Source organism: Battus philenor, unplaced genomic scaffold (genome assembly GCF_028537555.1).
Source record: "Battus philenor isolate CCGP_79_NKW_IND1 unplaced genomic scaffold, ilBatPhil1.0.hap1 SCAF_16, whole genome shotgun sequence".
Classification (NCBI taxonomy): Eukaryota; Metazoa; Arthropoda; class Insecta; order Lepidoptera; family Papilionidae; genus Battus; species Battus philenor.
The window spans coordinates 5019779-5037297 of record NW_027181678.1 but is presented as its reverse complement, the minus strand read 5'-3'; the positions used below and the strand labels follow the sequence as shown (position 1 = coordinate 5037297).

General features: G+C 32.5%; 1 protein-coding gene across 2 annotated transcripts in view; it reads right to left on the bottom strand.

Moving 5' to 3' along the window:
• Positions 1-558: 558 nt before the first annotated feature.
• RhoGEF64C (Rho guanine nucleotide exchange factor at 64C) overlaps positions 559-17519 on the bottom strand; it is a 153670-nt gene continuing 136709 nt past the window's right edge. For both annotated transcript variants that reach the window (XM_068762184.1, XM_068762186.1), the window contains 8 exons: positions 7670-9518; positions 5462-7594; positions 5011-5288; positions 4645-4851; positions 4225-4514; positions 3259-3370; positions 2594-2857; positions 559-1604 (listed from right to left, as the gene is read on the bottom strand). In XM_068762184.1, the coding sequence (XP_068618285.1) occupies positions 1473-1604; positions 2594-2857; positions 3259-3370; positions 4225-4514; positions 4645-4851; positions 5011-5288; positions 5462-7594; positions 7670-9518 (5265 nt within the window). In that variant the 3' untranslated portion in view covers positions 559-1472. The remainder of the gene's footprint in view (positions 1605-2593; positions 2858-3258; positions 3371-4224; positions 4515-4644; positions 4852-5010; positions 5289-5461; positions 7595-7669; positions 9519-17519) is intronic.

Sequence of the window (17519 nt, the reverse complement as noted above, 5' to 3'; positions counted from 1 at the left end):
AAGAATTTTTCTAGGTATCCTTTTACCTAAAAGCATTTACTTTTTTCGGTATTTTGTCGAGTAGTACGAAGCACAAAATATACGTGGTAAAAAAGATGAGATTTTGAAAAAGTCTTTTTAATAATATTAATAATTTCTAGCAGCGATAGTCCAGTAGTAGAGGACCGAGGCTTGTGATCGAAGGTTGTGTGTTCGAGTCCCGGGATATAGTGCTTATATATATATTCACACTTCGTGCATTGGTTATATAGGACTGCCACTGTTCACAAATAAGTTTCCATAAGATGGGCAGCAGCATTCTCTGCGTACTGTCGCGGTAATGATCGCCAACCCATCTATCAAGCGTAGTGATTATTTTATATCCCCCCATAAATATTTTTGGAGAAGACGTATGCCTTGCAGTTAGCATCTATGGGATGAAAACACATAGAAAAAGAGGGAAATAATCTATATATTATACTTGTCATTTAAACATTTAAATCAAGAGTTATTTTTGAAATTACACTTTGTAAAGTGAAACGAAACCAGTGTAAAATTTTATTAATTTATTTCCATCCATCTGCGCTATAATAACAAATATAATAACTTTTGTAAGGCAAAAATGCTTTTTTTCTAATTAATTCTACAATTTAGCGAAATGTTAATTACATTACAAATACATACAATAAATACATTATATTAACAGCAAGTACGTTGTTATTTCTATAAATAAGTAATTACACAGTTCTTCTTAAGACTAGTCAGGAAATCTCGATGACAATAACAAATTTTAACAGAAAAAATCGGTTCGACACTTTTTATGGGACTTGATATCACAGCTATTAAGTTAATTATTTACACATCATTTATTCTTATTATATCTGTTAATAAACAATAAATTGAAACCTTGATAGGCACTCAAATTTAATGAAAAAAAAAACTACATTTTGGTGTAAAGCTAAAACTTATACTAGTGGCAAATCAATCTTATAACTATTGTACACAACAACAACTATTGAAATCAAATATGCAAGCGTTATTCTAATGTTAAAAGAAATTAAAATGGAAGAAATATTAACTAGAGTTTGTATATAACAAAGACCATTTGTTGAAAAAATATCCAAGCTTTCGTGACAATCATTTTTTTTCTGAATTTTTTTTAATTTTACTAAAACTATAATATGCATGAAAAACTTAATTTTAAATGTAAATACATAGTAAAATGTTAAGGATACTTATAGTAATAAAATATAAAACAAATATTTCCTGACTATAAATATACGAACACCGAAATATTCACCATCTCATAATTCCCAGGAAGATTAAACTGTGTAGGATATATAGAACAATAGTGAATAAAATATAAGCTATAAAATATAGTTTATTTAGGCATTACAAAGCATGAGAACACGTAGGACTATCATCTAGTTGCTAGTCGTGTGTTTGTACAAATAAAGTTTACTCTTAATAACTGACATCGAAATTCACGTGATTCAATTTCTTGTTAACATCGGATTGATCATGATGTTTGCGAGGGCATTTCTTCGTTTCCGCCACGCTCCGGCGCCTTGCGCGTGATACTGTAGCTGTCTGTACCAAGTTCTGGTGCGAGAATTTTCTTCCGCCTGTGAAGTATTTTATAGCAATTAAAAATAGCGACAAAAAATACAAAATCTCAGTTGTCTTAGTCTCTTATTCTTAATCGTTCAACATTTAGATATAAATTCATTTAAACGAAGTTCTTTTACTAAATAGTTCGTTAATATTTTTATTAATCTATGCTACAAAGTCAATATTGTTTTATTTAATTTTAATTATCATAAAAATATTTCTCAGCAAACAAACGCAACGTGATCAAATCAGTTCTTTTGGAAATCTATGAGAGTGGTGTAAGTCCTGCGGCTAAAATAATTATGATGATGATACCATTTTCAACGATACATTTAAATAAAGTTTAAAAAATAATTTACAGATAACTCTAGTGAGAATTATATGACACAGAAATAAAAAGAGCAATATTTTCATAAATTATCTTTGCTATTTTAAGAAGTGGGCATTCTCCTTTTTATCTGACTTATTCGGCGACTGTTATTGGGCGAGATTCTTAAAGTTTCAACAATAAACCACATCATTATTTACTGTAACAGGAGTCGTTGTCCATAAATGCTCTAATCAATTTGTTGTGTTTTGAAAAAAATAATGAATTGGTTTATATCCAATAATTAACATTTTTAACGAAGACGTTCCGGCATCGTCAACAAGCCGAGAGTCACTCAACGAGCAATGGAGAGGGCTATGCTCTGGATTTCTGTACAAGATCGAGTCAGTTGTGAGGAGAATAGTAGATTAAGCGCTGAAGTCACAGTGAGCAGGCCAAATAGCACTTTGAATAGATACCCTCTGTGTCGTTTAAGTTCTGTGGTGGAGACTACAAGCCAGCAAGTCCAGAGTAAGACGTCGATAAAGGTAAACCGGTTTCTACCGGTCCTATTCACAATCTATGGGAGGAGACACGTGTCCAGCAGTGAGCGTCCGAAAACTGAACTGATTAACAAACACGTATTGCTATCTGAATAACACTTTCAGTAAATATCGAAACGTAAACTAGATTTACCTTAAATATATAGGAATCTTTTGTAGTAATTTCGTGTACTTCAAAGAAATGTTCCGGCTCATGATCAGCGGCGACTACACAGCGGTCCAGAAACAGAGGTTCGCGCTGCAGCGTGTACCGGCCAGCTTTCTCCCGAACGAGCAGGAGAGCTGCCTCCCTCACGCCACTGCGCGCAAAGAGAGCTTCTCCTTCTTTTTCTCTTGCCTCCCGGTCTCTGGCCTCTCTCGTTTCTCGAATCTCGTTCGTTTTATGTGTAGTTGTTGGCTTAAAAGAACAACAAATAATTTTATTATTTATTACAACGATGTTTCATTTTTTTGTGAGATAAGTAGAGAAACAAAAATGATTAATAGAAGGATTTGGTTCATGTCCGCTGGTAGTTTGAGTTTCTAGAATGAAGACCACGGAACGGTTGATACTTATAGAACATCAACTCAGTAGTAGGACAGTCGACATTGTGAAGCTGATCGGAAGTTCTACATGTAAGGCACTTCCAACTGCTGGAAATCGATGGAGAGGCCTATGTCCAACAAAAGACCGATGATGATGATGATAGTTTGTTTCATTACAAAGCGAAGGCAACCGTAATTTTTTTGGATTTTGTTTTATTAATGAAAATTTTCATTTGTCATGTATAATCATTAATCTTTTATTATAAGGCTCACCTTTCCATTAGTAACCAATAGCGCATTTATTGGCATCAACTTAATAGTACGTCCCTTGCGCCAGTTGTTATCATTTGGTTGTGTGAACAGTAATTTGCCTTCCATTGCGAACCTGTAATTAAGATGTTATAAATAAATTCACTGTCGCAAAATTTATAACACTATTTAATTTTACGCAACCTTACAACTGAAAGATGTTTTGCTAAACAGAGCTGTCAAGGCACCATTTTTTTTAATTTATACTATCTTTCGATTTCAAAAGACATTTTCTCCAAAATTGTTTTTTACCAATGCACCAGAAATAAAGAAGGGACCTTTGGCAAATGATAGTTTAAGCTTCATTAGTAACATCGATGCAAAAATACAATGAGTGAGAATCTATAAAGTTGGATATACTACGAGTATATGCCATCCAAGAGCAAAGTACACAAAGCTACATTTGCAATAAAATATCGAAACTGATGACGTGAAGTCGTTAAAGTAAAAGTTACCCCTAAAATGGGTCGTGATTCATTCAACGAGGAATACGGCGGCAGGTAAAACAGGATAATACAGTTTGTGGACACTGCAAAGGTAGTCATTGACTTTTTTTTTGTTTCAAGAAGGAAACCTTTTGGGCCTGCTTAAGATCAAGATATTTGTAATATGTAATTAGATACAAACAGGGACATAGTTATGTGGGACTAGTTATCTGCTAAAACCACATTTATGATTATCTTAAGCACTTTAAAGTGACACCAAGATTGGATACGGAAACCGCGGTGTGTTCAGTACTGTGCCAACATATCATGTCAAAGTATAGCCAATAGGACTCCCACTGCGCCTTCGCTGCTCTGGGAGTGAAGACGTAAAAAGATTTTTTAATGCGCTCTATGGGTTCACTAGGCTTCAAAATTTCTAAATTAAGAGTCATCGAGTAAATACGAGTCATCAGCATATGTATGTAAAAAAGAATCTCAAACAAACCTTGCATCATCATGATTCCAGTCTAAAACATCCACAGCCATCTTTCTCAACCTAATGTCAGCAACATGAAGGTCATGAGCAGTGCGTCTAGCAGCTGCAAGACGTCTCCATAACGGCACGTCTCTGGCAGCAGCAGCCGCTGCAGCAGCTGCTGCGTTTATTTCCTCCAGCCTGGACTCAACACAACGCTGGGCACCCCTCACGTCTTCTCTTTCGGACGCACAAGAGGCAGTTGAACGGTGTAGCCTTGACAAAAGTAGTGGATATTTGGTGACACGTTGAACTGGCACCTGCGACGTAAGTTTACTATTAAAATAAGTTGAATATAATGTAATATAATAAAATATAATTTTTGATTACTTCTAGGAATATTTAAAAAATTATGAATAAAGAATGATAATAGATTTTATGCATACAAACCATTAGAAATGAGTTTAAATTCATTCGTCTCAAAACTGCATTTTCCATTTGTGAAACGCGTAAAAATATTCTTAGCAATTCTTTTTCTTTTTCAAGTCCTGCTAAAAGCAGAGCTGCTCCTGCTTGTTTTACGCAGTACGATTGAAATGCTGTTAACATTCCGGAGCATTCCAAAAGAATCTTACCAACATTAACTGTAAGTAAATCCTGAAATATTTTTTGAAATTCATTAATAACAGATGATGAAATTTAAACTTTAGCTTATTTTATATAAAACTGTTTAAATAAGGCAAAAGAAAAGTTTTATTCTTTAAAAATTTACAAGATGTACAAGTTTTCTGATAATTTTAAAACAGATCATAATACCTCATCGCCTTGTTCTACTGCAATTTCTAGTGCATCTCTTAATTTTTCCGATAAAACTTGATTATTTTCTATTAGTTCTTCAACATTCAAAAAGATGGCACTCAATTGTTCCTGAGTAAGAAGACCGGCAACTAACATGGGCTTGTAAAACTCTTCTAATATAATTTGCAGATCTCTACCATACTTTTCTTCAGTTTCTACAATTTCTGTAATTATTTCCTTTCTTTCGGCTCTCTTTTTGGCACATTTTCTACATACTAACGGAGCATACACTGATCCTACAACATAAGAAAGAAAATCATTTTGGATAAAAATGTTCCGAAAAACCAAGTGACAAATATTTCACACATTTTCAATTAGCACACAAATCGTAGTGACAATAAACTATTACGGTTTGATCATTACATTTTATAAAATCTAGAGTTGAAATAATTACTTTGAGGACAATTACCTTGATCAGTAAGTTGAGTTTCCACAGCAGTATCACAATCTTCACAAAGATGAATGGGTGAATTTTTTTCAGTTAGAGTATTACAAGGCGAAATTTTTCCTTGAAGTCTACTTCTCGAGGACTTACTTGTTTCAGAACCTACTCCTGAATCATTTCGTTCTATTTCAGCAGATGTTTTTTTGCATACAATTGATTTTTCTAATGTTTCGTGATTTATCACAAGAGAATTATCTTCACTGGAATCTGAAGCATTTGATAATTGACTGTTGTTACTACTTAGGTGATTTTTAGGTAATTCATTTTGTCCCTTATCCTTTGACTCTCTCGCTAAGGCAGATGCATCGTTATCATTAACATAATTCGTAATATACGTTTCTTCGTCGTCAATTCCTCTTTCTTTAGCATCAACTAAATAAGACAAAATATCATATTTAGAAGCGCCTTCAAAAATTGAACGGGAGCCACTACGCTTTTCATCATCATGAATCAATAACGAATTAGGCGGTGGATTAATAGGTAACGGTGGTGGCATGTCTCCGATTTCTTCGTATATTGGATCTGAATTTAAACGAATCGATTCGTAAAGATGGTCATCATCCGTGTTGTTTGTAATTTCTATGTCACATAGTGCTGCATCCACTAACATTTGATAAAATTTTGACCTAGTTGAATTGGTGTCATCTTCTGTAGATAACTCACTGGCTGAAGCATTATAACAGTCTGACATCGGTTCGAGATCTGAAAAAACTCCTATAGTACCACTCTCGTACTCCATACTTTCATAGGGAGCAGAGCAGCCATTGTCTTCGTTGTCTATAGAAACAGAGGTATTTATTTCTTCTTTGTTACATCCAATTTCGTTATTCCTTACCGGTGTTTCTTGTTTACTGGAATTATTGGATAGATCACTCTTCATATTTATAAGTGAGCTTTCTATAAGTTTTTCAATGGTCGCTTTGCTGCTATCTGTCCCTTCTTGGTGTTTAGTTTCCTGGAGTTTTATTAATGAGTTTTCAATTAGTTTTTTGACTAAGTCTGTGTCAAGCCCTTCCGCTAAGTGACCAAAGAAGGGATCATTAAAAAGTTTTGTAACAAAGTTTCCATTTTCTTCTGTATTTTCCGTTTCACACTTCTCTCGGTTTTGCTTGAATCTTTTTGAATTTCCCGTCATATTATTTTCTAGAGAATTAGGCTTACCACATACATGTGGAATAAGATTTCTGCGAACAGCTTCTACTGGATCGCATAATATAGAAGAAATATCATTTATTGTACTATTATTGAAAGAACCTACAGCGTCATAGCTTTTGTTAGAGTCATTACAGATATCTTCATATGTGTTTGACTCATCTTTACTTGTATCTGCTTCAGAAAATACTGCTCCGATATATATTTGACTCTTAGATTTTTTCATCTCTTTTTGCGGGCTACCTACACTAATAGTAACAGTCGTACCGGTTTGAAACGTGTTGCAAGTATTTCCGTAATCATCATTAACTACAACGGATGACAAGTAAATAGGAGTATCCGTTCCAACATTCATAGTAGAATAGCATTCGCTTCCGTTAATTTGTATTGATGTTTTCTTAGGTTCGTTGTCAACGATTCGTAATAACTTTTTATTTTCACTTGGCTCTTCAGCTTCATCAGAGTCAAATTGTTTCACGCGTAAAACTGTTTTTTGTTCATATTCATTAGCATCGGACCACTCATCGCTAGTAGAACTTGAAGAATTGTTACGTATAAATCGTGTTTTCACATAATTTTGTTTTTTCGACTTTTCACGATCTTTACATTTTAAACGAGGTGGAGGTTCTGGTGACGTCGATATTCCACGTCGTAAATTTTTTAATACGTTACTTGTAATTTCACTACTATCGCTTAAATTATCATTTTCTTCATCCTGTAAGTTAGTCTGGTTTTCCTTAGTTTTTTGTGATAGCATTAAATAGCTATCACTGTTTAAATATTTTTCAGAGGCTGATTCTAAAAATACCTGACTTGTATGTCCATGCTTTGGTTTTGACCGCAAAGCCATTGTATCAAGAAATTTTGGTGGGGTTATAGAAGGAATAGAGTTTAACCTTTCAGATTCAGAACGTCGAAGAACAGGTATTTTTGGCAAATTATTATCTGTAAAAAATAAAATTATTTAAAACTAAGCGAGTACTAGGTAAAACTTGAAACAAAACTGCAATAATAACTCACCTTCTGTCCCGAAAACATTTTCTCTTGCATTGTTGAGAACAGTAGTTGTTTTTATATCATCAAGATTTTCTGTAAGAACCTTTTCTACTTCAGAATTACAAACTTCATTTTCAATTTCGATATTATTTTTAGATTCTTCGGATGCTTTCCCATTTGTTTTATTCATACAAGTTTCTAGACTTTGACTCACAACATCACCTTCAGCAACTTCTTCGTGTTCTTCATTTTCTACAATAATATTTTCAGAATTTTCTCTTTCGATAGTATCATGAAGGTTCAATTCTGCTGTATAAATAACTTTCGTTTCTTCATTTTCAACTAAAAACTGAACGCGTTTTCTGTGAATCATATTATTAGGCGACATTGGTCCCTTATCGTTTGGTTTAGGAAGGTAGAATTGAGATAAATTTGTACGTTTGCTATCAAATGAGTCGTCCGAGGTTTCAGTTTTTTGGTTCGATTCAGGACTGTTGTAATTTTTTGGCTTTTTAAGAATCGATTTAATAGGATCAGTATTTTGGTTTTTATTTTTAGAATTACGAGATAGTTCGAGGAGTGACTTTCTATAACTTCTTTCTGGGATTTTTTGATTATCACTTTCACTGTCATCATCTATTTTAACGCTTCTGTTTCTCCTCGGTGGACGTTTTGGGGAAACACTTTTAGGTTTTGACCGATTTGATGAAGATATGTTTAATGATTTTTTACTACTGTTTTTACCTAAAGATAATATTTTTTTATTTTCATTTTTTATATTTGGCAAAGACGAAGGTGTTTCTTGGGTTTTATTATGACTTTTTTTGAGATCATTGTCGGGAACATAACTTGATTTTTCATCTATACAGACGTTGGACTCATTGGAAATACGAATTCTTTGTCCACTTATAGCCTTGACACTTGAATCGGTCTTCGAAGGTTTAATATTCTTGAAGTTATTATTTTTTAATGAATCTGGAAATATATCACCGAAATCATCATCAAACTCGCTTTCAGCTAATGATTTCGAACTATTATTTGATTTTATAAGATCATATGGATTGATATCACAAGAAAGTATCGACTTTTTGTAGTCATTTTTGTGGTCACTAGTATTTGTTTCTTCTTCGACCCATATCTCATTAACACGACTGACAGACTTACTTCTAGATTTACCAAATGTCTCCGGTACTACATTTTTATTCTTAATTCTGCAAGGGCTGATACTTTTTGCTCGAGATCGAGTAGTAGAAAATTGACTTCCAATTCGTGCTTCGTGTGGAGGTACCAGTCGACTTCTTCTCATTAAGTCATAAGGGTCAGCAGATTCTCCATTTGACTTAAGTATACTTGGCCTTGTTTTATTATTCTGCACTCGGACAGTCCCAGCTCGTAATAAACCAGTTTCTCGATTTACTTGAGGACCTCTTACGGTTCCACCTACTAACATTCGAGGGCTTTCAGCTATTGTTAATGGCAAACGAGATCCTTTACATTTTTTACATATACTGACTTTGGTTGAGCTTGTTTTCTTGGTACCATTTAAGTACTCAGGACAGGAACATAGAATAACTGCATAATTATGAGGAGTTGGTTTTTGTGGAGTACTAATAAGTACGGGTCCCGGAACCTCGGGGTACGATGAAAATACGCTAGGTCGTATAGGTGGTGTTGGAGTCCTAACAGATCCATATAACCACGTTTCTGCATATTTCATGGATTTTGACAGTGCCGATCCCGGAGGGCCACTTACAGTACCATACATGTATGGGCGCTCAGGAGATTTTTCTGACGATTTCGTGCTACCGGAAGTATTGAGTTTTAATTTCGATGACCATTTCTTTGGCCGCGTACTTTCTGGTGTATCATATATCTGAAAAAAAAAAGAAATAGAATTATTCATATTTCTGTTTATATACATAAATGTATGTATGTATATCACATAAACAAAATAGCTTGTAATTGTCGGGAACATAACTTGAAATGTTTACACCTTAAATGCATAAGCAAATTAAATTTTGAATTCACTTAGTATCGATTAATTTCAAAGAAGAATATTCCATTTATTAAATATGCGTTATAATTATTAATATGCGGCATGAAATGGGTATAAACAATATTGTGTAGTAACTCCCAATTCTAATTAAATTCTTGTTCACGTTTGTGATTTTGAAAATGAACGAAAACGGTAAATAATTTGAATGACCGAAATATATGTGTTTATAACTTACGAAAGATACTTAAGTCGATTTTTCAAACACTTAGTGGGTCTAAGTTACCTTGACCTACTAGGTAGTGTATGAGACTGCCTATGTAAATTACATCTGTATCTGCAGGTATTGCCATCAAACATAACATTGTAAATTACTGTATACTAATTGCAAGAAATAAAAATGCTGTTCTCTTAGGGCATAATATGTACAACAAAGCTCTTGTTAATTACTTAACATCAATTAAAGTTAAAACTTTTATCAGAATGTGTGTACATATCATATGGCAGAGTCGTTAAAAAAATCACAAATTTTCCTTCTATATGCTTATTAATCTATTGAATACAGAGATGGAAAAATTTTAAACGTTTCTAAAATATAAGTAAAGCATACTTCATTTATATAAAGTTGCAACTATACCACAAGCATCAACCCACAAAGACTATGCTCCCGAATCTTGCGGAAAACTTTCCGATTCAACAGCGAGGAAAATGTATCGGTATTTTTCTTTATAAACTTGGTAACAGGATCGTTGGCAAAGTTTCTTAAAAGGTTGTACGCTGCTGTTCTGGGTGGGGAGAAAAAAAACTTATACTGTCATGTTCTTTTACTGCATGTTCGAAACCTTTTGTAGTATGTATGTAACATAATCGTACACGATATAATTCATATATAAACATACACATAAAATTATGAGTAGCTAAAATTGAAAATATCGCATACCATATATATATTTAATAAAAACATAATACAAAGTACTAAAATCTAGCAGCGTGGGTAAGGGAATTAAATATTTTTGTAAGTAATTGCTGCTAATTATTAAGAAATTCATAAATAAAGCGCTCACGCTGAACCACATTTTCATATCATTTTTCTATTGTACTAAAACACACACAGCCCAGCGGATTGGCTATTAGAACCCACATAACCTGCCACTGGTATCTTTTGGTAGCCATTGGCCACTGGTATCTTAAGGTTCTAGACCGTCCACACACGAGATACCTTGTCAAGGTTGTTGTAGATACGCTAGATGCAGTCGATCTTATTGAAAGTGTATATGGGAGGGCCATCCGGTAGTGGTGGTCCTGTAGCTGAAATGGTGACGATTACGATGATGAATTGTTGAGCGAAAGAATATCTTTTGACAGCACGAAGTATTTAAAGACAAGCATATTTTCTATTTATTATTTATTAATTAATTCATGTCAGCCGACGAACGGCTACTTCCAAGCATATGCCTCCCCCAAAATAGCCGCAACGGAAAATCTCGCGCTACCAATATCCAGCGAAGTAGTGAATGAATAAGCGTAATTATTGTTATAAAAAAGTGTAAAATATCAAGTTTATTTACAGAATATTATCATAAATAAAACATCCTAATGCGAGGTTTCATATCGACTGACATTCAATACGCTTTTTGTAATTCAACATTTTTTACTTTGTCCGTTTTATTCAGACCAGGAATACAATGGGTACAACGATTTGAATAAACAAAGTGAGCTCGTTTCCAGTCTCATTCCTTTGCCCCGGTCGCGATTTCACTGCCTCTTGTTACCGTAACGCTATATAGCAGTATCTGAACCAGTGTAGTATTCGACACCGTTTCGTATCATGTTCGCGGTCCTGGTATATTTTTTAGTCGGTCACCTACGAGACGACAGATCTAAAAGTTCTTTGTTTCATAAATTGTTTTAATATCAATACTGCTACATAAATAAATAATAAAAACGATTAGCGCAGCAGGTCACTACAAAATGTTTTCAAACTAATAAAATAAAAAGAAGTCTACTGTAATTCGATTTATCGGTCGATCATCAAACTTACAAATTTTATTTAAACGTTGACTATACAGGTTCATTGTTTATATATGTAAAAGCTATGAGGGTGAATGTATAGCATTTGTCAGCAAAAAGCTGAATACGGTGTAAAAAGCTTTAAAAAAGCTTGAAACCTTTTACATGTATTTTCAATCAATCTGTGGGTGATCACACCGATATATGTTAAATTAATTAATTTTTACTATTGGAATGCAATAGGCTAATAACTTCTGGTAGTACAAAGTTCGCCATGGACTGATAGAAAAAAAAATTAATAGGTAGTAATAAGAACATTGAAAACGCTCCCTTTGCTATAATGTCATTACGTTATTTATTATTTTTTAAATATTTTGATTTTAAGACAAGGTGGATACATAAATTGTCAGCGAATGAGCTTTACAACCCTTTAATTCAAGCTTTTCACCTGTAAACAATCACCTTACAAAGACATGATTATATCGTAAATACTGTATTAAAGTCATATAAGCAGCGTTAGATGAATGTAGGTATTCTTTAGGTTTTCATTTAATGTCATAATTTTAAAAAGATTATGGTAGCAAAATTATAATATGTACAATGAAATTCTCTATGGCAAACATATGTTTTTAGTTAATTGCATTTTTATTTCATAAGTTATAGATTATATTTTAATGAATAGATATACATCATTGAGTTAGAAAACTACTTCTAATCAGACGAGTATTTTCAAACAGATTCGCAATAAATAAAAAGAGTTCATCGACTAGAAGTTATTGAAAAATCTCACGCAAAAAATTAAAATGTATTCGGTGACAGAAACTGGATACGCAAAGCCTCTAGGGTTTCACCGGAGCCGTATTGAATCTCACACCTAGGTCACGCCACTCGAGACTACCGAACGAAATATTCTAATGGAGTCGCGCAATCTGCCTACGATATACTTCGTCCCACGGCGAGATTAAAAAAACTTGTACAGTTATTGAAAGCTCCGCGTTTTTACAGATTTCGAAATTGAAAATCCAATGGTGCAATATTAACTTTAAAATAATGAAATGGTTAATGTTTTTCTTATTACTTCGGTTATTCATAGCTCAATGCTAATAGTTTAATAGTAATCTAATATACTAGATGATTGGTTATAGACGCAAAGCTTGCGAAGGACAAATGTATAGCTCATTTATTAGCAAAGAGTTTTAAAGCCTTTACCCCTATTTCATTTTGTCTATTGATTTAATTTCTTAATTAATAACAAAAATAATTTTGCATACAAGTTTTCAGGGATTCATAAATTTAATTATAAAAATTAATAATACATGTCATTTGGATTCAAAGTACATAAGTAAAAAAAATCATAACTAATCTAATAAGGACTACAACATCATTAATCTTGTAGAAACATTTTCACTATATTTTCTACACAGATAGTATTATATCGCATTAAATTCGCTCCAATATCTATTACACACACTGAAAATAACGTCAGCGATAAAGTAACATTAGTATTAAAGGATAATGAATGAGAGATAAGGCGCCCTCTTAGATACTACTAATATATATTGAGACATTTTCTTTGTAAAGCTATACAAAAGAAGAAAAAATTATTTCTTCCAAAAGAACGAACATAATATCCTATTTACTAGGGGAACACAATAAAGATAACAAATGGGCTAACGTTATTAACGAATATATTCGATAAAATCAATCCTACACTAAGACTGCTGTCGATATTAAGCTTGTACACACTTATAGGTTTTATATGGCGAACATAGCAATAATATATTGCGGATTTACTTTTGATATATTTTTATATGTATAACTTTGACTGTATGTAACAAGAGGTTCAATTCAATTAAATCCATTTAATTAACTAAGTTCACGTCAATAGACAAGATAGAAAAAAGAAATATTATTAATCTAAAGTAGATGCAAATAATCATCATTTCAGGTGTAAGATATCCATAGCTTGACAAAGGCAACTTATTAATTTCTCAAAAGGATAATAAAAATTTAAAAATTACTCTTTGTATAATTTGTTATTACACTATGTTCAAAAAACGTTTTTAAAGATATATATATATATATATATAATGTATAACGAACAAATTGTTTACTAGCAAAATTATGAGTACACTGCCTTATTGTGTTGAGGCTTCGTGTAATTTCTCGTGGTTCTCATTTTTCCGCAGTTTTTTCCGAGCGTTTTGTCACAATGTATTCAGATAGAGGGTGTATATTGGTGGCGTTGTCACTTTTTTATTTTATTTTTTTCAACGTGCAGAGTTATTTCCTTTTTGCGCGAGAAATAAAGTTCACAAAGGTTTCGTATTCGCTGCGTTATAATATGTTCTTTTTAAAAACTGAACTGTGGTACTCAAAGTTTGGATAGTCACCATAATCCAGATATTTATAGGAAAACAAGAATTAGAAATGGATTTATACGTCATTTTGTCTAATTGTTGTAGGGGTGGATAAAAAAAATGCCAGTAGTAAACCCCACCAGCTACGTGCTCATTGAATCAGAAATGAGGATCCGTAGACGAACGAAAATAACAGATATAGCCTAGCGGACTGGCACGTCGAAGTGATAGTATACAGGCCACATAGCGTGGCTCTAGAATGCGAACTATGGAACAGACACTGCAGCGCCTCTACAAGAACGTCAGAAGGCCAATGGGTCTTTTCGAAAATCTATGGGAGAGATCCAGGTACTGTAGTGAAAGTTCTACAACTTAAATGATGATAATCATGATGAAGATCATCTTGGGTACAACAAATAATATTTTACTAATAATAAAAATAACATTTCTATGTATTTAAAAAAATGGAGGTTTACATTAAATAAATAGATAGAATAAAACTCATTGAAGAGAGAAATTGAGATGTGCTTACAATCAATTAAACATTAGTGTAAATCGTTTTATTATATATCTTGATTTACAAGTTCCTATCAAGTTACATATTCACACATTATAAACTATAATAACATAGTATAATAAGATATGAAAATTTCACATGATTCAAATAATTTATTCTGTAAATAAATAACTCTTCTTTTTTATTTTTGTATACCATTGTTCTTAGATGCTGAAAGTTGAACGAGTGGCATAAAATTTTCCCGACACGTATTTTTTGTGTCTTTTTCAATTGATGCCATTCTTTATTTCTTTATACAAATTACGCGGCAACTTGCTATTGAGTTACATAGATAAAAAAGACGTGGTTTCAGAAAAGTTTCTGCCTTTTTAGCGCAGTAAATAGCGTTTTCGTTCTTACTTTTTTAGCGAGAAAATAAAATATCTTTTATAATTTCCAATTATACATGAAGTTATTAATAAAAAAAATTGAGCGATAATTAATATCATAGTTATAAATCATAATCTTTATTATACAGCAACACCTTTAAATGTAATTAGATAAAACATTAAAAAAAAATGTGCAGAAAAGCGTTTCACTGAAAATGCTATTTGTAACATTGCTATATGGTAAGTTTTTTATTTTATTTCTGTCAACTTTATTGTAGTTGTTCAATTTTTTTTTCTTTTTTAAAGTCCATAATTTTTTGTCCTTACTTCCAGTCATTACCTTGGTATTTTAAAGAAAAAATCGAAGTATCTAACTTTTCATTATTTACAAATAAATGTTTGATTATTTTAAAATTGCAACTTAAATTAAATTAAACAACTGTGACTTATTACAAAAATTAAAAGGGAAAATATTTTGTCAGCGATTTTTCGATGTTTAGGACCTTCTAGAGCCAGTACGTATTCCCACAACCTCTCGTAAAAATTATTAACACCCGCTTTTTAATACTGTTAACAAATAGAATAATTATTACCTCCTGACTACGAGTACCATTGTCAGTATTAATCGTGAATTGTGTTTCGTTTAACACCGTCAAAACCATAATTATTATATACTGTAACAAACATCCCCGAAAGTCATAAAAAGCTCTAATTAGAACTAGTTAGCGAGTTGTTCTACTTAACCAGTCTTCGTTCGCACGATATAAGATCCGTATCGAAAAGTTTTGGAGGTATACCTCACGCCTTAACTTGGCAAAAGTTACCTCTAAGCTTGTTGTTACAGCGAAAGCTACGAATGTTTCAAATATTTTTATATTTCAATAATATGAAACAATTATTTTGTGTGTGTATATGTATATATATATATATATATATATATATATATATATATATATATATATATAATTGACTTGTCGTACTACAATAAAATATGCTTTACTTAGTCATCGCCATTTCGGCCGTAGGAAGTGCACAGCTGGACATTGACCTACCTCAGTAGAAATCGTCCTGATTCCTTTAGTTATATGTATATATGTCTATATAATAAGCAACGTTTACTTGCAAAAATAATTTTTCAGTTTCGCAATCTCAAAGAATATAAAAATAATGTGATTCACCAAAGATAACCCACGTTCATAACACGCTTCTTGTTTTGTTTCAAATAAGGGATTTGTCAACTAGGTAGAGACGTTTTAAATTATTCTGTGGTTTGTAAGGCATAAAATAGTATTGACATTACTATGTTCCTTCCAATTCATCAAATTTTCCTCTTCGCATAAACCTTCTTCGTGCCTCAACGATACGGAATAAAATTATCCGAACATTGCGAGCCGTTCTCGAGTTTTGCGCTTAGTAACACATTTGGCAATTGAGTTTTATTTATTGAAGATGTACAAGAAATAAAATTGTTAGGAATAATCTATGTTCAGGAATATTTACTGTTCTTTAAGCTTTTATGAAGATTTTTAATTAATAAATAAAAATGTGATATGTAGGTTCTTTATTTAAAACGTAATAAAGTCTTTGCCAAACTGACATCTGCTTTGATACACATGTTTTTAAAAATTAAGGAGATTTAACAGCAGCCGTAAATTTTTTTAATGTTATATTTTGTTTTTCTCATTATTATATATTGGATTGACATCGCCGAAAATTTCATTTCTTTCATAAACACAAGTCGTAACTGTTGCCCGAATTTTAGTCTTATAACGTTTTTAAACGGCATTAAGGACGATTCGCAGAGCCTCTTTACGTTTCACATAAAACTGAACCGATAAAATACACGTAACAAAATTTATATTATACTAACTCGTGAATTTTCACACTTAATGGGTCATGGGCGGCCTGAAAGACGTTCTTAAAATGTCAGGATGCTGTTAAAGCAAATATTTTATTTACAATTTTATATACGTCGCTCTGGAAAGCAAACTCATTAAAAGCAGGATATGGAACACTTACTTTGAAAATCGATCTAGTTTTGCGAAGTCGATCTAAAATTATAATTACTTTCCATTTTTATTATATGAGATCATTTCTTTCAGTTATATTAGTCGTCTATTATTAACACAGAATTATTTTATACAAGTCGAGATTGGTGGTTTGTTTTGAACAAAAAAATCTTATTTATTTAATTGCAATATTAAAAAAAAACATGTCTTTTACTTTTACTTTTACATTTAGTATCCACGAGTATGATGTGTAAAGTAATAAAGGAACACACAAGTACCCCACTCGCGTTGAGTTTAACTTAAGCTACCAAGGCGTAGTTCATTCTACATCTAGTTTTTAAAGTTACCATGTAGATAGTTCGACTACATTTCTTAAGATAACAATTGTTCAAGTATATCGATCGCTGCCAGACGTGCCTAGAATTTCAACAGAGCCATTACATTTGCTTTTATAATGAGAATTAAACAAACGTGATAACATTGCTTCTAATGCGGCGCTGCATCCATTTATATAGAAATAGGTGTTAATTGTTGCAGTAAATTTGATTTGAAAAGTGGCGAGTTCTCACGCAAAGCCCGAGAGTCATTAATTAACCGCCATATGAAATATCAGCTAG